Source organism: Triticum urartu, chromosome 5A (genome assembly GCF_056163025.1).
Source record: "Triticum urartu cultivar PI428250 chromosome 5A, HENAU_Tu73, whole genome shotgun sequence".
Lineage (NCBI taxonomy): Eukaryota > Viridiplantae > Streptophyta > Magnoliopsida > Poales > Poaceae > Triticum > Triticum urartu.
The window spans coordinates 446,122,408-446,145,391 of NC_141877.1; the positions used below are offsets into that span (position 1 = coordinate 446,122,408).

The 22,984-nt window shown below is 43.9% G+C and overlaps 3 protein-coding genes across 3 annotated transcripts; 2 read left to right on the forward strand and 1 right to left on the reverse strand.

Moving 5' to 3' along the window:
* Nucleotides 1–9,246: 9,246 nt before the first annotated feature.
* LOC125509594 (heavy metal-associated isoprenylated plant protein 20-like) lies at nucleotides 9,247–10,489 on the forward strand. The gene is made up of 3 exons (XM_048674593.2): nucleotides 9,247–9,435; nucleotides 9,705–9,780; nucleotides 9,936–10,489. The coding sequence occupies exons 1-3, from the start codon at nucleotides 9,349–9,351 to the stop codon at nucleotides 10,229–10,231; spliced, it is 459 nt and encodes a 152-aa protein (XP_048530550.1). The 5' UTR covers nucleotides 9,247–9,348; the 3' UTR covers nucleotides 10,232–10,489.
* A 5,506-nt stretch (nucleotides 10,490–15,995) lies between these two features.
* On the reverse strand, nucleotides 15,996–18,423 carry LOC125556174 (serine carboxypeptidase 1-like). Its single transcript, XM_048718956.2, has 8 exons — nucleotides 18,027–18,423; nucleotides 17,839–17,946; nucleotides 17,208–17,482; nucleotides 16,863–17,120; nucleotides 16,614–16,720; nucleotides 16,428–16,514; nucleotides 16,234–16,339; nucleotides 15,996–16,151 (listed from the first exon to the last, which is right to left on the reverse strand). The coding sequence occupies exons 1-8, from the start codon at nucleotides 18,421–18,423 to the stop codon at nucleotides 15,996–15,998; spliced, it is 1,494 nt and encodes a 497-aa protein (XP_048574913.1).
* Nucleotides 18,424–19,506: 1,083 nt separating this feature from the next.
* On the forward strand, nucleotides 19,507–21,117 carry LOC147971846 (uncharacterized). The gene is made up of 3 exons (XM_087524150.1): nucleotides 19,507–20,147; nucleotides 20,246–20,564; nucleotides 20,863–21,117. The coding sequence occupies exons 1-3, from the start codon at nucleotides 19,507–19,509 to the stop codon at nucleotides 21,115–21,117; spliced, it is 1,215 nt and encodes a 404-aa protein (XP_087380276.1).
* Nucleotides 21,118–22,984: the final 1,867 nt, after the last annotated feature.

Genomic DNA, 22,984 nt, shown 5'->3' on the forward strand with positions numbered 1-22,984 from the left:
AATATTTTTTAAAGCATGCGCACATTTTTTTACATTATATAGACACTTCAAGGACGTTTTATGGAACATGAATATTTGCTGAAAATTTCATGTCCATTTTTAATAGAAATAAATATGTTTTTGACCTGACCAAACATTTCTGACATTGTCTCATTTTTTTAAAATTGACAAATAATTTTTTTGACTAAAAGACATTTTTGAATCTATTAAGAAAACTACATGATATTTTCCAAAGCGAGGGAGCCACTGATTTTTCTGGACCCGGTTTTTTGTAGCCAGAAAAAGGAGCCCGAGGCCCCGCTGGCGTAGTCGTATCCATTGAAGAGCTAAATGGGCCGTCGGCTTGCTGGACATTATTGCCCTAATTCACCAAAAAAGATGTGCAGTAGGAGCTCCACCGAAATCATTAGTTATACCATGCAAAGGTCACACCCACCTTCTCAGACGCTGATAACTGTCACATTATATGTATCTCATTTATTTTTTAAAGCGTGCGTCTAAATCTTAAACTGTTTTTACTGTTGAATTTCTCGCATCGAGATTTTTAAAACAATATCCCATATTAATAGGTTTGAACGAACTTCTTTTCACGAATAAAATTGGAAATCCAAAAAATCCAAGAAAAGTATAATACAAAATAAAAAAATAAAAAAATAGAGCACTTTTTTATTCACCTTTTTTTTAGAATGAAGGCTCAAGAAGAGTCTGACTTTGAATTAACAAAACCATCAACCGATCAGACAATATAGAGAACCAACAAGGAAAACAAAGAAGAAAAAGATACAAGGAACTGATGGAGCAGCTTACAACGCAACACACACTAACAAGCACAAAAATAGGAAAATGAAGCACAACTCGCTAATGTCCTCAATTGTAGCCAATATTTTATTGCGAATAATTCCGACAACCTCAGGAGAAAAAAAGGCATTTACTTATTATAGAGATGGTGCGATTTGACTCTTTTTTTTGCTTTTTTTAGCCCTATCTATACCTCAGTCTTACGACTCTAATATAATAGAAAATGAAATGAAACGGTCGACCCAGACATAGAAGGTCGACCCAGGCGGATATACGCTATAAAATATATACCGTAGCGAGCGTAGTTCAATGGTAAAATATCTCCTTGCCAAGGAGAAGATACGGGTTCGATTCCCGCCGCTCGCCCGCTTAATTTATCAAAGTACTATGATAAAAAGTTTAGTCTAGTTAATTGTTTAACTACTTATATTAAATTAAGTATTAATTAGGTGTTAGTCTAGTGCCGTATCCCTTACTATCTTACCCTTCCTTTGCATCCCACTCAAAAAAAGAGGGCGCTCCAGAGGCAGAAATAGAACTCGCCAACAGAGCTCCAAAAATTGGGTATTAACTGAGACAAACAACGGGCAAACTTTTTTTAAAGGAAAGGGAGAGGTAGACTGTCCCTTTCGTTTCATTTTTATTTTCTGCAGGGTAGGGAGAGGCCTTGCGCCTTCTTTTTTTGAAGGCAAGTGACTTCGCAAACTGCTCAATTTTGCCCTCTAGGGCCGGGAACTAAATCGCTGGCCACTACACTAAGGGCCAGGACAACCAAACAGAGTAGATAGCCAAGGATCAGCCGACTGCTAAGGACAAGACCAAGATTGTGTCTGTAACATCGGGCGGAGAAGGGACAACTCCTACCTCCTCAGATGCCGAAGAGGGCCCCTACCCTCTCATCCTGACTCGAGGACGCCGCACCATCGGCAAGAGAGACGCTCACCCCAGAATCACATATGTGTTTCCGCGGAAGTAAATATGTGCTTTTCGTGGAAGCATAATTTTCTTTCCAAGAAACACAACCGCCATTTTCACATAAGCAAATTTGTGTCTTCATAAGAAGCAAAACTGTGCTTCTCGTGGAAGCAGAAAGAAAATGCACATTAATATTACAAACTTTTTCCTGTCTGAGAACCACAACTGTATTTCTCGCTAAAGTAAATCTGGCGGGATCTAGACTATCCCCACAGATCAATACTAGTCTTTCCCGCACATTTGTCCTCATTCGTGCGCATCCGGAACCAACTTCCCGGCCGGTCATCCATCCTAAAATCGCTCCAAACCAAGCACACTGAACTTTGAATTCCTTGTTGATATGAGTAGTCTATCATTCCTATTAAATTAGGCTCTCATATACACCCCACTCAAAGGAACCGATATTCTCGTCGGCCCATTAGGAACATTCCCTCTTGGCACACATATGCGCGTCCAGTCCGGCACATGTGTCATGCCGTGTGTCAGAATGGCCACAGCGCCATGCGCCACATGCCCGCGCACCTGACCCGCGCATGCCCATGTAACTGGAAGGGTCGGCTCTGATACCAATTGTAACGCCCTGTTACGTCTGGTGGAATCTAGACTGGACACACAGACCAACAGTAGTCTTTTCTGCGCACTTTGTCCTCACTCGTGCGCATTCGGGACCAACTTCCTGGTCGGTCACCCATCATTGAATCGCTCCAAGCCAAGCACAATTTACTTTGGAGTTCTTTTCGAATGAGTTCCGGAAAAAGAAAGAATTTTTTATTGAGATGAGTAGTCTATCATTCCTATTAAGTCATGCTCTCATAGTAAATCTATGCCTTCACAAAAATAAATATGTGCTTTTTATGGAAGCACAAAAAAATAGCGCGCAAATTTCTCTCTCTCTCTCTCCAAAACCTAGGAAAAATGGGGCAAAAAAGGAAAAGCCGAAAAAATCAAGAAAAATCTATCTAAAACCCAAAAACATGTACAGAAAAAAAAAGAAATTCAGAGAGAGCACCCAGCACAAGACATGTGATAGGGGCTGGACACACCACTTGGCGTTGCTCTAAGAGCACTAAAAGTGACAACTGAAGATCCCCCGTAAGGGGTAACCTCCAGTTACTTGCTCTCTGCTTTCACAATTGTTCACTAGTAGTCTCGTGTTGGCACGGCCGCACCTATGTTCTGCCCACAACAACTCCAAGCATAGGGTTGCCTGCAGGGAGCCGTTGCTGGCCGTCCCAGTAACCACGTGGCTGCATCATGCTGAGGTCATGAGTTTTAAAAAAATGCATGTGACCACACTTCAAAATATATTCATACAATGAAAAAATGTTCAGGTAATTAAAATAAATGGTTCATACATTTTTTTTGCATTCACGAGTTTTTAAAATGTGTTCGTGACATTTTCATAAAATTTGTATACAATGTACATTTTTTTGCATAATGTAAAAAATGATTTCTAACATAAAAAAATGCACAAGACATTTTAAAAAGGGTTATACAGTGTAATTTTTCTGGTAGGTTAGAAAATGTTTGTTTCTATTAAATAATATACTTGACATTTTAAAGAAATATTCAGGCATTTCAAAAAAATGACTAAATTCTTTAAAATATTTATACAATGTAAAAAAAAAAAATCTTCGTGTAGTTTTAAAAAGTTCCATGCCATTAAAATTTTTTACAACGTGTATTTGAAAAATGTTACCCTGTATCGAGAAAGTGTTCAAATGTGTATTTTAAAAAATGTACATCAAGTATTTGAAAACATCTCTCATGTATCAAAAATATATTTCATGTGTTCTCTAAAAATGTACATTGTGTACTCTGAGAAAGTAGACATGTGTTAAAAATAAGAAAAAAACGATAAAAAACTGACAAAGAAAAGAAAAGGAAAGCAAAGTATAACAAAGAAAAACAGAGAAAATAGAAGAAAACCGATGAAACAAAGAAAAAACAAAAGAAAATAACAAAGAAAAATCTGTAGAAAGCCGGAGCAGAACGAACCTACAACGACACGATCGACGAACGCTAATAGGTCGACCCAATAGTCACTCACCCATAGATGATTCCTAATAGGAATTGGTACGGGCGAGACATAGCTCTTGCGGTGTTGCCGCTGCGTTTACATGTTTTGTAATACATTTGTGTTAATCTGCGGTGTTGCCGCTGCGTTTACATGTTTTGTAATACATTTGTGTTAATCTGTGGCTCAACTTATTATCCCCTATCAAATGGGCCCACCCAGTCTCGTACAACCCGGATTTACTAGAAGAGCTTCAATTCATGGGATCTTAGTAACTTTACTAGAGGCTAATGCGCGCTTCACCGCACCATTCTTCATTTGTGGAATTAACTCTTATTTCTCTAGCAGGTTATTGTGGTTGGGTTTCTATTTTGCTTTGTCTATATTGGCTTAGGTTTTAATTATGTTCGGATGTTGTATTCTTCATTCGTATATCTTGTTGTGTCGCTGTTACAGACGCTATTTTTTCCAGAGAGGAAAGCGGAGTTGTTCGGTGCGTGGTGTTGTCCTTACACGCTTCGGTCTCGGTGTCAGTCGGTGGTGATTGTATGAGCCCCTTGGGAGCTCTTATTTCATGGTCAAATCGTGGAATTGTTAATATAACACTTACATGGCTGGCCCATGAAGCCCTCCCTCGCCCAATTTAGCTTTTTGAGGAGGGTGTTCAAGCTACTTACCGAGGAGGGCATTTAAAACCCTGCTACGCACGCAATAGGTATCCAAGCCAAAAAGCGGTGTCCCCAGGCATATTGAAAGCCTGGAGACCAGTATTTTTTGTCGTGCCTGACGATGACAAAGAAGTATCTTTTTCGCTTTGGACCTTTCGTGACAAACCACGACTCTAAGACACTATTGTGGGAGGATAAGTGGTCATGAAACACCACTCTCCAAAAATAGTATCCGTCCATGTACCATATTTTCCGCGATAAGAATAATACTGTTGCGCACGTGCTCAACTCCTCCCCGCCGAATGTATCATTTAGGCGGGATTTGGTTAGCCCCTATCTTGTGTCATGGCAACATGTGTTATCCTATTTGGAATAAGCTTACCTAACACAAGGATGGAATGTGTTTCTTGCAATCTCACTGCATCTGGATCATCCACAATTGATTACGTACCTTGCCTTCATGCACTCAGAGATTTCAGTGGGCAATAATAAACAAATATGGAAATCAAAGATACCATTAAAAGTTAAGATTTTCATGTGGCATCTTCGAAGGGGAGTTGTGCTCATTAAAAACAACCTTGCTCATCACAACTGCAAGGAAACAAGAAGTGTAGCTTTTGTATCGAAAATCAAACACCTCTTCTTCCAATGCAAGTTTGTGTGTTCAACATGGTCAGTCATCCAAACAACGTTCAATTTGTAATCACCCATAAGTCTTGTAAATGTATATAGCCACTTGCTTCACGAAATATCTGATAGGTTTAACACACTAGCGATGGTGAGATCGTCTATCTTATTATGGTAGCTTTGGCTATGTAAAACTGATATTATTTTTAATGGCAAAAAATTCTCCTTTGCAAGTTACTTTATGTTGTACATATTGGCTTTGTACGTGATCTATGCTACTCCTAACGGAGTCCAAGTCGCTATTCAAGACGATGTGTATGTGGTTGAACCGGATGGCCAATTTTTTTACCAACATGGATGGCAGCATAATCTTCGGATCAGTCCACCTCCTCCTTCCACATAAGCATAGTGTTGGTCTCTATAACTTTATTGCTGCCATCATATATATCGTTTTATTTACTTTCTTGTGTACATCGTAGCTATGCAGAAGCTGGGTACATATCACTCGGTGTGCTATCCTCTTGATACTACATTTTGAGCTAATAAAAGCGTCCTTTATCAAAAATAACTTAGCTCGTTTCTCCTTGCAATGGACACCATGTTTGTCAGTTAAACCCCCATGATGCTTTATATATGCCTATAAACATATCTAGTTAAATATAAGGCAGAAATTTCTCGAAAAAAGAGTGGATGGGACAAACTTGTGTTCATGATGGGGTGATGCCTTTTCTCAACTGGGAGATGATGAGGACGAGGTTCTCAGTGCCCCGTTTTCAGAGAAGGAAGTGCTTGAGGCTATTTCATAAATGAAAAATAACAAAGCACCTGGTCCGGATGGCATCCCAGTAGAGTTTTATAAGAAATATTGAGATATTATTAAAGGCAACTTGATGCTTATATTCCATGATCTGTTTAATGGCCATTTAAAATTATTTAAATTGAACTTTGGAACAATCACCTTGTTACCAAAGAAGGAGGAAGCGATTCACATTGAGCAATTCAGATCGATTTGTTTACTGAATGTGAGCTTCAAGATTTTTACTAAAGTGGGTATGAATTGCCTGACACAGATTGCGCATTCTGTTGTTCAGCCAACCCAGACTGCTTTCATGTCAGGATGCCACATTCATGAGGGAGTGGTCGTCCTAAATGAAACCTTGCACGAAATCCATTCGAAGAAAGTCGATGAAATGGTCTTCAAAGTGGACTTTGAAAAGGCTTAAGATAAAGTGAAATGGCCATTCTTATAGCAGGCTTTGCATATTAAAGGGTTTGTTCTGGCTTGGAGGAAGTTGGTCGAATCATTTGTACATGAAGGCAATGCTGGAATCAAGGTTAATGACGATATCGGTCATTTCTTCCAGACGCAAAAAGGTTGAGACAGGGAGATCCGATGTCTCCGATCTTATTTAATGTCGTCATTGATATGTTGGCCGTTCTAATGAACAGAGTGAGAGAGGACAGCCGTGTAGGTTGTTTCATCCCACATTTGGTGGATGGGGGTATCCATTCTACAATATGCAGGTGACACTATTATTTTCATGGAACATGATCAAGCTAAGGCAAGGAACATGAAACTAGCTCCATACCTTTTTGAACAACTGTCTGGGCTGAAGATCAACTTTAATAAGAGTGAGTTGTTCTATTTTGGACGCGCCAAAGAAGAACATGATCATTACAAACAGTTGTTTGGCTGTGAACTAGGTTATTTAGCTTTTACTTACTTGGGATCCCAATTCATCATCGCAAACTCACCAATAAAGAGTGGAAGTGTATCAAAGATCAATTTGAAAATAAATTGAGTTGTTGGAAGGGCAAACTCTTATCTTATGGAGGGAGACTGGTTCTGATAAACTCGGTGCTCATGAGTATGCCGATGTTCCTCCTTTCCTTCTTTGAAGTACCAGCAGTAGTAAGGAAAATATTGGATATTTATCGATCTTTCTTACTTTGGCAAATCGATGAAAACAAAACTAAATATAGGTTGGCCAAATGGGACATTACCTGTAGACCGAAGGACCAAGGTGGATTGAGTATTGAAAATCTAGAGGTGAAGAATAAGTGCTTACTTAGCAAATGGCTTTACTGGTTGACGGTAGAGAGGGACGGGGTTTGAATTCAGCTGTTGCGTAATAAATATTTACATTCTAAAATGCTGGCTCAAGTGACGGCACAACCGCTTGACTCTCCTTTTTGGAAGGGGCTTATGAGGACAAAGGTTGCCTTCTTTAACATGAGCAAATTCATTGTAGGGAATGGACAGGGTACTAGGTTTTGGGAGCACACCTAGTTGGGTGAGATTCCATTAGCCTTGCAGTTCCCTTCCTATATAACATTATAGAACGAAAAAAGGTTTTTGTTGGTACAGTGTTGGGATCCGCTCCTCTGAACATTCAGTTCCGACGGTCTTTACTGGGTGATTGATCGGATAGATGACTACATCTCATGCATAGGTTAATGGAGGTTAACCTTTCTGATACAACAGACTCCTTATATTGGAAGTTGTCCGCGTCAGGAGTATTCTCGGTTAAATCTATGTATATGAATTTGATTAACACCGGACTTGTTCCAAGGACAATACACATTTGAAAAGTTAAGCTGCCTTTGAAAATCAAGGTGTTTATGTGGTTTGTGCATAAAGGAGTAATTTTGACAAAAGATAACTTGGCCACACGTAGTTGGGAAGGAAGCAAAAGATGCGACATTTGTGATTAGGATGAAACAATAAAATATCTTTTTCTCCAATGCCCACTTGCCAAGTTACCATGGAGAACTATTCACATTGCTTTTAACGTTGTTTCGCTAGTCTTGATCTCACATTTATTTGGGACCTGGTTAACTCGGATAGAGCCTAAGACCGCGGCGCATATTTGAGTTGGAGTATGTGCATTACTTTGGGCCATATGAAATTGTTGGAGTGATGTTGCCTTTGACAGACAAACCATCACTAATATTTTGCAGGTTATCTTCAGGGCGTCTACTTGGATCTATATGTGGTCGTTACTCGGCCATGTGGACCACAGAGAGCATATGGATATTGGGTGCAACTGATGGGAGATGGTTGCACTGGATACTTACAACCGGTTTGGATGACGGTCCAATAATAGAATAGGTGTTTATTCATCCTTCCCTATTTTTCCCTGATTATGACAAATTTATTATTTAGAGTTGCCGTACTACTGTTTAAGACTTTGTTTTGGACCTGATTTATTTAATAAGTTGGCTGTATGCATCAAGAGATGGATAGGCAGGGGGTACTCCTCCTTTTCAAAAATAAAAATAAAAAATGATGGCGTGATGCTTGAATATGCATTTTGAAAACCTACACACTTGGCTGTACTCCAGTTATCAATGCTATATGTTAGTCCTAGGATGCTTCATTAGTTTTTCTTCATGGATCACGATTCATGGAACAGATCATCAGTGACGCCATGTAACTATAAGATATCCCCTCTTTCCCAAAGGCAGCCGCATATGGAGCAGAGAAATTTGTGACATGCACACGCCATTCATGCATCTAGTGTTGAACTTGAAAGGAGCAGCGAAGGTAGACGCAAGTGTAATATAAAGTGGGACAGATGGGCGAATCCACTGTAAAGTGTAAACTGAAAGCAGACGAGAGTGGAGAACCTTGCAAAGAGGCTGAAAACTACGGCGCGATGCAAACCCGAGAAGGAACAAAGCAATCAACATCGTACTGTAACGTGAAAAACCCGGCGCATCAGTCAAGAACATACTACTACTAACCTAGCTATATCACCATTTTATGCCAGATTTTAGTGCATAATTTTGGCAAGTAGATCACAAGTCAAGATTTGAATTCGGGTTAGGTATGTAGCCCTTTCAGAACGATCCGAAGAATATGATTCGATAGAAAAGCAAATCCATTTCCTTGGCAGGACTTTTTATCCCCTTGTCTTGATTGAGTGCATGATTGGGGTGGTGTCACGCTCAGGGCACCTCGCGCGGGATGGAGCTGCGGGGGGCATGGCATGTCCCATCCTAGGAAAAGAAATGCTTTCTTGCCCAACACACTTTATTTAGTCCGAAATCTCTGAGGTTTAATCACTCTCGCCGTGTCTTGCACCAACCCTAACCATGCAGGATTAGGCACGCTGTCCTTGTCTCTCTTCTTTCTCCTGGGTATATATATGGCCCCTTCCATCGCCTAAGGTTCTGTACTTGGCCTTCGCAGTAGAGACAAGCGCAAGAACGGTTCATCAGTGGTTCTTGCTGGAAGCAAAAGTTGAGTTAGATCAGATCATGGGCGCCTTGGATCACCTGTCCCGTCTATGCAACTTGACACATACAAGGGAAGCCATCAGGATTAAGAAAAGGCGGCCACTGACGGTGAGGATTGTGGAATTCAAGCACGTTTGTGTTCTATTTTTTGGTGTAGGTTTGTTCATCGATCGGAAGCAGTTCCATCTTCCGAAGATGGCCTTCTGATCTTGTGAAGGGGTCAATATGTTTTTTTTAGTCATTTTGTTAATTGAGCTGCCAGAAACGTGTTTTTTTTCGAAAAGGAGGTTATCCTCCAGCGTCTTCATCATCAGAACGATGCATGCTGCCAGAAACGTGTGATTAACTGGAGTTTTCTTCTATCTATCCATCTGCAGACGGTGAACATCAAGGTGAAGATGGACTGTGAGGGCTGCGAGAGGAGGGTCAAGAGCGCCGTCAAATCGATTCGGGGTACATATACACATAGTGACCTATATCGATCTCAAACGTCAAACCAAGCGATCTAACTCTTTTCTTTTGAAGATATATTTTTTATTTTGAGGATAGAAAATATAACATTTAGTTCATATATTCATTTGGTGAACGTTCATATGCATATGCCAAAGGTGTGACGGCAGTGGTGGTGAATCGCAAGATCAGCAAGGTGACTGTGACGGGGTACGTGGAGCCTCGCAAGGTGCTGGCGAGGGTGAAGAGGACTGGGAAGACGACGGCGGATATGTGGCCGTACGTGCCCTACACGGTGGCCACCTACCCCTACGTCGGCGGCTCCTACGACAAGAAGGCGCCTGCGGGCCTGGTCCGCAACGTGCCGCAGGCCATGGCCGACCCGGCCGCGCCGGAGGTCAAGTACATGAACATGTTCAACGACGAGGACGTTACCGCTTGCACCGTCATGTGATTCCATCATCTCATATTAGCATCTGCACTCCAGCGACGACATGATGCCTAGATTACTAGATATATCGGTCTTCTCACAGCGCTGGGGAAAAATGATACCAAGAAGGTGAACTTGTGCATGTACGGTACTGATGGATGATATTCATATATACTGTGCAAATTATCGTTCACGTCCAAGGCGTAGATAAGCCCGAGTTACAACTTTATGCTGCCGCTTTATGATCTTCGATATATACATCCCTGTCAGTCTCGAGCCTTCTCTTCTGTCCTACCTGATCATCGTTATCTTTTTTTTTCTTTCCTTTTTGCAACTGGGGAAAGCATGCAAAATTGAATTTTCCAACTCTTGATTGTCAAAAAAGATTGTTCCAATTCACTGTCAGCCTACAGTTCTGACCATGCACCCAAATGAACACGCAAAACATATGCCTTCCCAGCAAAGGGTGAATCTAAGCTTATAAAGTGGAATAAATTTATTTCCTGATGGAATGTTCTAGGTAGTAATCGATCTTTTCCCAAAAGGAGGGAGAACACTGCTTCATTAATCTACACACCATAGCATACCTGTTCTACTCTGAACTTAGTAAATATGGCTATCGTCTGATGCAAAGGCCAGGGATAAACCCTTCTTTCTTTTCAAAAATTACCTATTCTGAATTTAATAAATATGGCTCTGTGTATCCTAAAAAAAGCCATGTGTGTCGCCTGATGCAAAGGTTGGGGTAAACCCAGAAATTGACTTTGGCACATGGGATCATACGCTCCCGACATCGGAAAATAACACTTCAAAATGTCAAAAGATTTTGAACAAAAAATTGATGCATACATCTTCATATTCTATACGTCACGGAAAACAATTTTTTTTGGCTTGTATAAAAATGACAAAAGATGTCTCATGAAAAGCCCTTTTTAACACTGAATTTTGTCTTCTTCTCACCGCTACACAAAAGTTGTCGTTTATTTTTTCGTGAAATGACTTTGTGAGCACGTAGAATGTCGAGATGTACGTTGCATACCACGCATTTGGCACCCTTGGGAAAGCGCCCCTTTCTGAAGATCAAGATCTTCGTGTGGGAGCATCTACGTGATCACCTCTCATCGGAGACGGACGGAGATGCTCTAGCGGAACAGGAATGACGATGGGACTATTTCTTGTTTGTGGTCCCGGAGAATGGGACCCACATCATCTTCGCCTGCATAGTTGCTCGGTTGCTTTGGTGTTTTGTCAGTTGGGCTTTGGGACCTGACTAGGAGGCCCTGGACCCGGTAGGGTTTCTCAAAACTCGAGCCAACAAGTCCAGGAGAAGGAGAACCTCTTTTGGTTAGTGTTCGCAGTGTTGACTTGGATTCTCTGGATGACTCGTAACAAGATGATGATTGAGCTGGTCTTCCTGCATAGAGCCGCCGACTCTATATTTAAATTTGTCGCCTTTTTGCAGCACTGGGACCCGCTCTCTAGGCAACAGGATTGGGACCGACTTGGCAACCTGATGGATGCGATGACTTTGGTAGCTCGCCGCCTTACTACGCTTCATAGCCGCTGAGCTACTGGCCACCTGGTGACCTTTTCTCCTCATTTTAGTAGGGCATGTTTGTGTTGTTGGTCCAATAAACTTTTTAATTTTCTCACACTTGAACTTGTTGTATGGATTTGGTGATTGCTTTATCTATAAAGAGAGGCAAAAGCCAATTTCAAGGAACATGCACGTGGCATACAGCTTATGACTTTGTTTGGATAAATGTTGTCCTAGAGTCTATCCTTGCCGCCTCCACATCACCCCCATCCACCGCTGACAATGAGGGTCTTGTCTATTTGCTCCCTGTCGCTGCTTACTATCTGAGCATGATAATAATGACGAACACCCAGACCTGTCTGCCCACGGCCCAGCGCGTGGCTCCATCGACGGCCCGGCGCGGCCCAACTCCAGGACTTCACGAGCAAGACCCTCGCGAGGGCCCCCGCCTTGCGAGGCGAACGAGGACGAGCCCTCCCGAGGGACGGCCTCCCGAGTATGCCTCCCGAGGAGCGGATATCTCTAGGCTTGCACCCACCTCGCGAGGCGCGCGGTGACGTGAGGCATGACGACCAAGGCCAGGAGGGCGCCAGCGGGCGCATGAGAGGACAGTTTCCTTTTTGGTGCTAAGGAATCCCTCAAATGTTTCCATTCTGGTGCAACAAGACTAGGACCGCTGGCTCGGCAGGACGGAGGTCATCGCCGAGCCCACCACTGCGTGATGACCAGAAGCTTTGCATGCGAAGACTACCAGAATAGGGTGTACTCCTGTTCCCCTTCAAAATTGCCCACTGTGGTATCCCTTCCCGCCGAAACCATGATGGAAGAGGGCCAAGGCTACTATAAATATAGGCTAGTCTCCATCGTAGAGATGGGATCCGATCCGTTCACCCCCCTGAGCCCTTGCGAGGCGGCTCATCCCTTGTACCAGTTCATACTCATCCTCCTCGCGAGGCAATCCACCACAAAGCAGGAGTAGGGTTTTACACCGCAAGGTGGCCCGAACCTGGGTAAAGCACCGTGTCCGATTCTCTCCCTTCTCGCACGAGCTCGACGAAGCATCGCTGTGAGACTGTGAGCGGAAAACAGAGGCTTGGCGAGGTTCTTCTTGCGCACCTCAGTGTTCGAACCTTTCTTTGGGTCCGCGGAACCCCGATTCCGACGGTGGCCTAACCCCATTGTAGAAAAATATGCACAATAAAACCCTACACATACTTTAGAGTAGTAATAATACAAAACTTGACAACAATATACAAACAATATCATTATACGACTTGAAGGAGAAAATACAGTTTTCTCGTTCAAATAAAGATGTTTCTCATACACATGTACCTATGTTCCATGTAGAAAAAGAACAGTTCATAAAAAAAGGAATGGTCCAAAGACAAGCCACATCGATCATCAGTGACGGATTAACATTTTGTTCCACTATGCTATGGGGTATTTTAGATGCAAAATTAATTTTTCTTACATACCGCTCACCACCAAACATGGTGGAGAATCCAGTAGATCATTAGATGCATACAACAAAGTAACCTAAAATTGCAAGATTATTGCGCCTCCATCGACTATTCTGATAGCCAAAGGCCCAAATGAAAAATAAAATTAGGAGAAAAAGATCCAGAACAGAACCATGGGGGTTAAGATCGTTATTCTTCTCGATAGCCTACTAAACTTTCCTCGTTTGAGCCACTATCTTCACCTCCATCCGATTGGTGATGGTCAGTAGGTCAATGTCTACTGTGAACAGAACATCAGTTAGAGCCCAATGCCCGCTTCAGAGAACGAAGGAGTAATAGGGGATCCATTTAAGCACGTGGGCATAGAATATGTTGGGTATCAGGACTCAACACAGAACCTGTTGGAGGCATCGAGGAAAGCGAACGTGACGAGGAAATTCATGTCCTCCTTGCGGACCTCGACACCGCGTAGTTTCCGCTCCCATTCCTCGCGCGTCACCACCTTATTCCAAGACATAATGGAGGTTGGGGGAGGATTTTACTGCACTGTGATGAGGGAGAATGGGTGCATCAGAGAAAACTAGGGACAACACGACCAGGGGCCTAGCAGCTACCATGGGACACACAATGAAGAAGAAACACAAAGATTACATGCACATTAGGTTTCAAGTATGGTGTTGGAAGATATGTGAGCGACAACGCAAGACCGAAGATGGTGAACGTGATCGTGATGGTAAGGCCGTGCGATGCTGGGCAATGACTTTGGGACTTTGTTTCATGGCTTGGTTGATCAGGATACACCCAACATATCTCCCGAGCACTTGCTTGCGAGGAGGCTGGAGGACGAGCAACAACATAGGAACGACATACCAAGGTGCACCATTATGACCACATACTCTTCTTTAATAGTAAAGATTCTTTTTTAGTCATGTAAGAATTATGCTCCACTTTCATTGATGAAACTGGGACACCTGTCCCTTCTCCCTCCTCCCCCAAAACTGACATGGTATTGGCTTATTGAGCGAGGTAATAACAACAAAAAGGCAGGAAAGATTCCAAAAAAGAAAAAAATGATTTCCTCTTATATTCGAAAACGTGCAAATTTCTTGAAATGGTAAGATTCTAAATTTCAAGAAAAATCTAGAAGCATATTAAAAATCTCCCCCAAAATTATAAATTTATAAATAATAATTCAAACCTATAAAGAAGAATGTTTTTGAACAGTCACTGGGGTGGGGTGGGGGGAGCTTTACCACATGAATATATTACCACTCAAGCAATAATGGTATCCATTACATGAGAGCATCAAGGGGTGGGGGTGGGGGGGGGGGTGGGGGGTGGGGGGGGGGGGTGGGGGAGGATAAGAATAACAACCAAGACTTGGCAACATACTTTTTGCTGAGTTTTAAAACCGACCAATCCCAAGGGAGAATGTGAAGACAAGATCAATTTTATACAAAAAATCTAACCCCTTGCGAACATTTTCTTAAAAAATCCAAAATTTAGAAAAAAACAGTTATTTTCTCTTTACAATGCCCATAACTTGGTGGGAAATTCTTAAGAAATTTAAGGGGCACCCAAGCTCCATTTTCCCTAAGGCTTGGATGTGAACACGAAGCCCTAGCTAGTGGCTTCATGATGGGAAACCAATTATGTTGATCTCGAGGTTTGGTTAGTTTGGATCACACTCAACCATCTCTGGGAGGTGCCATGCCGGTCTGGTCGGGCCCTAATGTCTAACATATAGTTTATACTATATAAATGTTGGGAAACATGACAACCCTTGTGATTATCATTTTGTTAATGTACATGATGAGTACCTCGCATTGACATGTGCCCATGTGAGGACACACACACCCCACGTGACACAACAAAGGTAACCCTGAGTAGTGATGCGTGCATTTAGCATAGTGTTACATCATCTTGTTTATGCGTCAACCATGATAATCGTGATCCATCTTCCTATCGGGCTGGTTTCATGGTACAATCATGCAATTCATATACTCCTTGGCATGAGTGGTTACCCTAACGTATGGAATATGGTGACCTTGGTGGTGGCTAGTGCATCGGTGAGCATCATTGTCCTATGTGACTGCAGAAAGGGGATGACAATCTTCTAATATGTCTCGATGGAGTTGCCACAACTAGTTCTGGCTATGGCCGTGCATAGGTGTGTTGTTGTGCCCATGTGGTCCATAAATAGATCGTGTGATTTGGTGTGCAAGCATCTTGGATCCACTGGCTAGATCAATGGCGTCATTGGCTATATGTGTCGGCTCAGCGTCCTTGGATTGCATGGTTAGAAGCAAAGGATCCCATGCCATCACATCTTGGTAACATGTGCTTGGCTAGTGATCCCTTAAAGTTTCTCTCGATGTTACGATTGACAAGGGATGAGTATTGTGGTTGTGCAGGTTCAAGGAGCGAGTGGAGCTTACTAGCTATGGTGGCTTTGCACCATTGATGAGATGTCTTATGTACCTTTTCAGGTCTGCTGAGGGTATCCTCTCCCCTACTTATTTGAGTTATCGGGGAAATAATCAACGGTAGACATAATTTATGTTTATCTTTATTTAAATCTTGTAATAAATTCGTTCAAAAGAAATTCATGTCCACTAGGACAACCATTCTCAACAGTAAATAACTGGATACAAGTATATTAACTAAACCACACATTAAGCAAACAAATGTTCCAAGAGATTGAAAAACTGTGGCAACTCCATCCACATTGTAGGCAGCACTTGTCATGAAGCTTGGCCTCTCACGGATGGAGATTTATGGGCACCATGAATCACTGCTGTTCTACGTAAGGTGGGAGCACCCCTTGCAGGAAGGAGCTCAACATCACCAATGCCCTCTCAGGCTGGAAGGATGGAACCATATGGCCAGCTCCCCTGACAGATAGGAATGTGAATCCCCCGGCGTACTGCTGAACATATCCTCCCACCTGAAAGTGCAACCATCCGTGTCAGAAACCACCAGTTTCAAGGTGATCTAAGATGAATGCTAGTTTCCACAACAGGGTTTACCTCCTCCTTCGCTGTCCATGGGCGCCATGGAGTGGTCACAGAGAGGGCCATGTCTTGGATTGAATACCTCGTCGCCGGCAGCGGGCACACAGAATCGAAATCACCACTGAAACATGCAGGCTGTTTTGTTACTACACTAGACTACTTTTGAAGTTGCTGAGAATATTTGATTGTACAAATTTGTAATTTGTTACCTGAATATCCAAATCGGAAGCTTGCTTTCGATCAGCCATGTCATGGTTGGCAGCATGGACATTGGCGCATCTGTCCAGTTCAAGTTTCTGCATGCATGTAGAAATCACATGAGTTACATATGTGTGGGTGAAATTGATAACCGATTAATTGGTGTATATACATCAGCTCTAGTTTGAGGATCTTACGCGCAGCCTGTCCACGTTGTCGGTCTAGCGTGGAAAGCCATCTGCACCGCTGGATCATTGAGGTAGGCATACGTAGGATAATAACTGCACGGATCATACCCAGGTAACTGGAATTTGAAGAGGAAAAAACAATGGTTAGCTGTTTGAACTAGTTCTTAACTTTTTATTTTATTTTTGAGACGTATATAAGAATGTTGTCCATTTTTTCTCCCGTTTTGATAAGAAATGTAACAAGAAATGTTGACTTACGTAGCCACTGGGGTACCGGGTTCCATTCGGTGCGTCAATGCAGACCGGAGCGTATATGTTGTAGACATCAATGTAGCCAGGGTCGAACGCCACAGCAGCTCCGCTGCACACAGAATCTGTAAATGTACCATTCAAGTTATCGAAGTCACAGTTCTTGGTGATATTGGCGTAGACCTCGTCGGACATCACCACGTGGGTCCAGAAGTAGTCAACCACCCCCTTAATATTCCTGTTCGCGTCAAGGTACGGATTTCCCACCTTCAATATATAGAAGACAGGATCCAAGTTAGAAAACGAAAAATTGTACAATGTTTCATCGAAGTAGATCTAGTTAGTTTAACGTACCAAGATGCCCTGAAGGTTTATGACGGTTCTGTTATTGTATGTGTTATGGAGCAGGATGGTGGCGGCGAGCTCCGGCACGTAGTGTCCAGCATAGCTCTCCCCGGAGATGTAGAAGGCCCGGTCCTTGTACTCCGGGAACCTCTCCAGCCATTTCACGAGAAACACGTAGGCGTCATCGGCGGTTCTCTCGTCTCCGCTGAGATCGTAGTCGGAAGACGTGTTCGAGTAGGAATATCCCACTCCAGCGGGCGACTCAAGGAAGATCACGTTAGCCACTTCCATGTTCACAAGCAAACTATTAGTTTAATTTGATTTATTTGTCCATCTTCCAGTGATACAAGGCAGGACAAATTCAAAAATTAAGGAAGATGATCTTTTTACATGGCATTTGCGAACGCGTGGCATTTGCGAACGTTCCCACCACACATGGCATTTGCGAACGCGTGGGATGGCATGTTTAGTGTTAGGGATGGTTGCACTTTTTCAGAAAAGCATGACAATTCTTTATTTTTAGTTCAATTGTATCGTGTTGCTCTGGGGGCTTTCACTGGGATCTCACCCCCAGCAAACGTCAGCCATTTAACATTACCGAAGATTGACGAGTACAGGAAGCCATGGGTTACTGACTTACCGTTGTTCCAGGCGTTCGCGTTTCTGCTGAGAGTTTTGTTGTCCTCGGTTACACGGAACGGGCCGAGCTCTTGCATTGCGCCGAATCCGAGCGACGAGCATCCCGGTCCTGTATATGCAAGTGTGAGTACTGTCCTAGAGAAATTTCTACTAGACATGTTCAGTTATCAACACATGGATCATTTTGACCTCCGTTGAGCCACAGGACCAGTGGCTTGTCCGAGGCACCGGAAGGCGATTCGACGAGGTAGTAGAAGAGCGCGCGGCCGTTCTCCGCATCGACGTTCACGTACCCGCCATACTGGTCGAAGTCGACGCCCTCCGGCTGCCCGGGCAACGCCGTGATCTTGTCGGCGGCCTTCATGGAGCTCTGGTCAGAGACAGTGCTCTCCGTACTCAGGCTGCTGGCAACCCTGTCAGCTATGTTACGCACTCGGAACGTGTCAGTGCTGCTGGCGCTGTTCTTCCTAGACGAGATGAACCTTTTGAGCTGAGCCTCCTGGGACTGGGAGTGGGAGGCATTGGCGTGCAGCTGCAGTGCAGCCAGGCAGAGGACAAACAGGGAGAATGAAGAGATGGTCTTCATCTTTGGTGAGTCTGAGATGTGAGATATCAGTTGCATGCATGGTTTATATAGGCGCAGGAAGAAGGGAAGAGAACACTCTGAACCAAGGAGCATTGGATTCTTCGCTGTATAAATTTCGGGTGCAAACAGCGTTGCAGGCTTGCAGCTGTGCCTGTGCGCTTGTATGTGTATGTTCTTTTTTCCTCTATCTAAAACGTTGAGGCCTCCTTTGGTTTGGAGGAATTTTATAGGAATTTTAGAGGATAGGATTCTTATAAGATTTTTTCCTTTAGAGCCCTTTGGTTCATAGGAATAGATTCCTATTTCTACATAGGATTGGTTCCTATCCTCCACATTTCATAGGAAAATAAAAATGAGCCTAGACTCAATGGAAAAATTCCTTTGGTGTCAACTAAATGACATCTCGTTTCCTATTCCTACTCATAGGATTTGAGATACATGCCATCTCATTTCCTACAAAATTCCTATTCTTATGATAATCATATTCTATGAACTAAAAGAGGCCTGAGAGGATCACAGCTTCTTTGCTCCATGGAAACGGTCATATGATTAGTAGAATTGACGTTCGGCCGGGCATTGAGAGCGAAGGGTGGTGATTAGGACGTTTTTTTTCCCGTGCAGTGTAGGATTTTAGACGGTTTTTATCTTCACACCTCTTGTTTGGAGCAACGATTTGGAGCGGTAACCAATAGCGTTTCGTGTATGTACTGTGTGCTCCCGGCACAGGTATATGCTTTGGTGAGATGTACGACATGAAGGAGATTTCCCTTCAGTGTATGGGAGTGCCAAATGGAAGTCTAGGGTTCATTTCTTTTGTTTTTCATTTGTGGCCAAAGTCTAAGGCTATTTTCAATGCGATACTAAGCTTCACAACCTCTGATACCCCAGCGGTTTTCGCTCCCCTTTCTCTTCTCCACCCAATGGCGAAATTTACATGCTTTTCTCATTTCATTCATAAGGAGCTGGATGACAAGAAACTCTCATGTCCAGTTTTGCAGGAGAGGTGGAAACTAAGGAAGAACCATAGACAATAAACCCGAAAGAACCAGATTTCGCAAACAACATAGATGAAGAATGAAAGAAATGCACCGGCACGGCCTTCGGCAAGGCGACCCCCTGTCGCCGCTTCTCTTCATCCTTGCGATTGATCCCATCCATCACCTGCTCAAAGCGGCTGAAGAAGATCTCGTCATTACGCCGGTGCCAGGCAGGGAGATCAAATTTAGGGTTAGCTTATACGCGGACGACGCCATCATTTTTGCAAACTCCATCAAGGAGGAGATCGACTATCTAATGGACATGCTAGAGAGCTTCGGCGACGCCACGGGCCTGAAGATAAACAATGCCAAATCCATGGCGACTCTGATTTGCTGCAACGCCATCGACCTCAACACGGTGCTGCAGTCTTTTGGGGGCCCGACCACGCAATTCCCAACCAGATACTTAGGGCTCCCCCTCACGATTGGCCGACCTCGACTAGTTCATCTTCAGTTCATCCTAGATCGAATTAGGGCTAGGCTAGCTGGCTGGAAAGGAAAAATGCTCTCCATCGCCGGGTGCAGGGTACTCGGCAGATGCGTCCTCACCGCCATGCCAACGTTCGCGCTTACGGCGCTTCAAGTCCCCGCGAAACTGCTGAAAGAAATCGACAAGTGTAGACGTCGCTTCCTCTGGGGTCGCGATCAGGAACTCTCTGGTGGCAGCTGCAAAGTAAATTGGGACGGGTCTGCTCCCCGATCGAGCACGGAGGGCTTGGCATCCTAGATCTGACAAAGTTCAGCCGTGCCCTTAGCCTTCGCTGGCTTTGGCACGCCTGGAAAAGCCCGGAGCGGCCGTGGGCGGGGACGGAGCCACCTTATGACGCCTCTGATCGCGCCCTCTTCAGCGCGGCCACAACGGTGGCCATTGGCAATGGTCAGATGGCTAGCTTCTGGCACTCAGCGTGGCTCGACTCGACTCCGCTGAAGCTCCTCCACCCCATCGTCTACAAGCACTCAAGACGAAAGAATAGATCAGTTGCACATGCACTCTCTGAAGACCGCTGGATTGCAGACCTGGCGCACGGCGACGCCAGCTCAATTGTACAGGATGTGCTCACTCTGCATAGACGGCTGCACCCACACCACCTCACTCTCCGGGCAGTACACTGCTCGATCAGCCTATTGCGCCCAGTTCCAAGGCTCTTTGCAAACTCTATTTCGTGAGCTGATTTGGAACACTTGGGCGCCTGCAAAACTGAAGATCTTCGCCTGGCTGCTTCACTAGGACCGCCTCTGGTCCAATGATAGGTTGCAGCGTCGGGGTTGGCCAAACAACTACTTCTGTCAGCTATGCCTCCGTAACCTAGAAAGCTCCGAGCATCTGTTTTGGCATTGCCACTTCGCGACAGCAACCTGGAATGCCCTTTCTACCCGGCAGTGCTGTCACGCCCTGGGTCAGGCAACTTGGATCGGCAACCACAACTCTCTGTACAAGATCAAAGCAATGACCGAAGCTAAACACAGGAAGGCAATCAAGGCTCTTGCGATGCTTGCCCTGTGGGAGACCTGGCAGGAGAGAAACCACTGCGTTTTTAGGGCAAAAGAGGCCAAGGTGGAAGACGTGCTTCTTGCGATCAGAAGAGGGCTAATCCTCTGGCAACAAGGCGGCATCAATTTCTTTCAGAGCCCCTTCGAGGACCCGCCGGGAGAGTAGGCTAGCTGTTTGTGCCATGGGCACTTTGTTTTCTCTGATTTCTTCTTCCTTTATCCTTGATCTCCGGATCCCCGCCTTGTCACTTTGTCATACGCTCCCTGCTTAATATCAATGAAACACCAGCCTAGGATGGCCCTTCAAAAAAAGAATAAAAGAAAAAATCATGCCAAGGCAATACTGGACCCGCTTGAACCCGCTGCCAGTAAAATGCCCATACGAAGTCAACTTATTCGATTAGAGATATAGAATCCAACGATACGGGGGCTCTCTCCTCCCTTGTCTGCTATACCAGCGACAAGAGAACATGGGAGTCCTTGGGTTTTGCATCCAGGTTGTACGTATGGATAGGTTTAGGGTTTCGAGGTGCGACGCAAGGTGTGGGTGATGACACTGCATCGATAAGAGTTGCTACATCTTCCACCCCACATTGGCGCGATGTCGAGCTAGCAGCATAGTTTTCTCTCTGGTCAGTCCAACCGACGAGATTGGAGTTCTTAGGTGTGGTAACAAGGTAGCGGTGGTGACCAAACCAGTGTGATTTTGTCTTTTGAATCTTCGCCAAAACGATGTTTTCTCTACTGTCGTCCGTTGATCTAGGAGTTCATATAGGAGTTGTCCGGCATTTGTTGTCTCTAGTAGAGGTGTCCGCGAAAAGAGGTCGAGGTGGCTCCTCCACATGGTTGGAGGCCTTTTGGTGGCGGATCCACATTCTTCAGTGATGACGTCGTTGTACATGACAAATTTGGGGCCTGAGTTGCACGAGGTTGTTCCCCAAGTAACTAGCCATAGTGAGATGTGCTCCGACAATGACCGTGGGTGCTTTCTTTGGATCTCAAATCTTTGACGTGATGGTGTAGCGACGACTGTTCAGAAGTGGATCTACCTTCTATTCCTCCGGTTTGCGCTACCCGACAGTGCAGATTGAAACAAGGCGACGGCTTTGTTCAATAATCCACCCCTTAGGAATCTAGATGTTATTTTCTTTTTATTGTGTGCGTGTGTGTTGTTGTTGTTGTTGTGTTCTTTGGGCCCCTAATTTTGCCCAGCCTCATGGGCAATAAGAGCTAAAGTCTCCTTATCATAGTCACTATAACTCATACCCACCATTCTTACGAATGATCATGCCCTCATGAAGAGACAATTGTTTGCGTACTGACCAAGATAGGCGCAACGAGGGCATATTTTACATTGCTTGTTTAGCCTGTGGAAAAACGATAAGATAAGATCAACCATCCATAGGGAAAGACGATCTCAACATGCAGTCATGGATGGGAGAACAGGTTTGCTACTTACATTCAATCAATATTTTAGAACTATATAAAATCAAAACAATAAATCATATACTTTTAGTTTCAATTCTCATATTATTGATCTAAATATTCATGTTCCAATCTTATCAAAATATATTGCAACCAATTCCCGCAACAATGGACGGGGTATCATCTAGTAATGGAAGGCAAGGCGATGATGTTCGGCAATTCTCGCAATAAGGCACAATATTTATATTTATTTAAGATCTTGTCATAAATTCATTGAAAAGAAATCCATGTCCGCTAGGACAAACCATTCTCAATAGTAATCGGATACAAGTAAATCTTAAGCCACACATTAAGCAAATGAACATTCCAAAGGATTAAAAAAACTATGGCAACTTCGTCCACAACACTTGTCATGAAGTTCGCATTAACCAAGACCTCTCATGGACGGAATTTTATGACTGTCAAGAATCACTGCTATTTGGAAAAAAATTCTTATAAGACCCGGTCATACGCAATGGATCGTGAGACCCTCTCCAGTGGGCGACAACCGGCGATCCGAATCTCAACGCCACTTATCTAGTAATTGCGGGAAACCCTCTCCGTTATCC

Bases quoted from the DNA above. Each gene is read 5' to 3' on its own strand.
- LOC125509594 (XM_048674593.2), top strand. From the start codon at position 9,349: ATGGGCGCCTTGGATCACCTGTCCCGTCTATGCAACTTGACACATACA. The intron at 9,436-9,704 runs GTGAGGATTGTG...ATCCATCTGCAG, and splicing joins AGAAAAGGCGGCCACTGACG to ACGGTGAACATCAAGGTGAA. The intron at 9,781-9,935 runs GTACATATACAC...CATATGCCAAAG, and splicing joins CGCCGTCAAATCGATTCGGG to GTGTGACGGCAGTGGTGGTG.
- LOC125556174 (XM_048718956.2), bottom strand. From the start codon at position 18,423: ATGAAGACCATCTCTTCATTCTCCCTGTTTGTCCTCTGCCTGGCTGCA. The intron at 17,483-17,838 runs GTAAGTCAGTAA...TGAACATGGAAG, and splicing joins CGCGAACGCCTGGAACAACG to TGGCTAACGTGATCTTCCTT. The intron at 17,121-17,207 runs GTACGTTAAACT...TATATATTGAAG, and splicing joins TAAACCTTCAGGGCATCTTG to GTGGGAAATCCGTACCTTGA.
- LOC147971846 (XM_087524150.1), top strand. From the start codon at position 19,507: ATGCACCGGCACGGCCTTCGGCAAGGCGACCCCCTGTCGCCGCTTCTC. The intron at 20,148-20,245 runs GTCTGCTCCCCG...CGCCTGGAAAAG, and splicing joins TGCAAAGTAAATTGGGACGG to CCCGGAGCGGCCGTGGGCGG. The intron at 20,565-20,862 runs GTACACTGCTCG...GCCCTGGGTCAG, and splicing joins ACCACCTCACTCTCCGGGCA to GCAACTTGGATCGGCAACCA.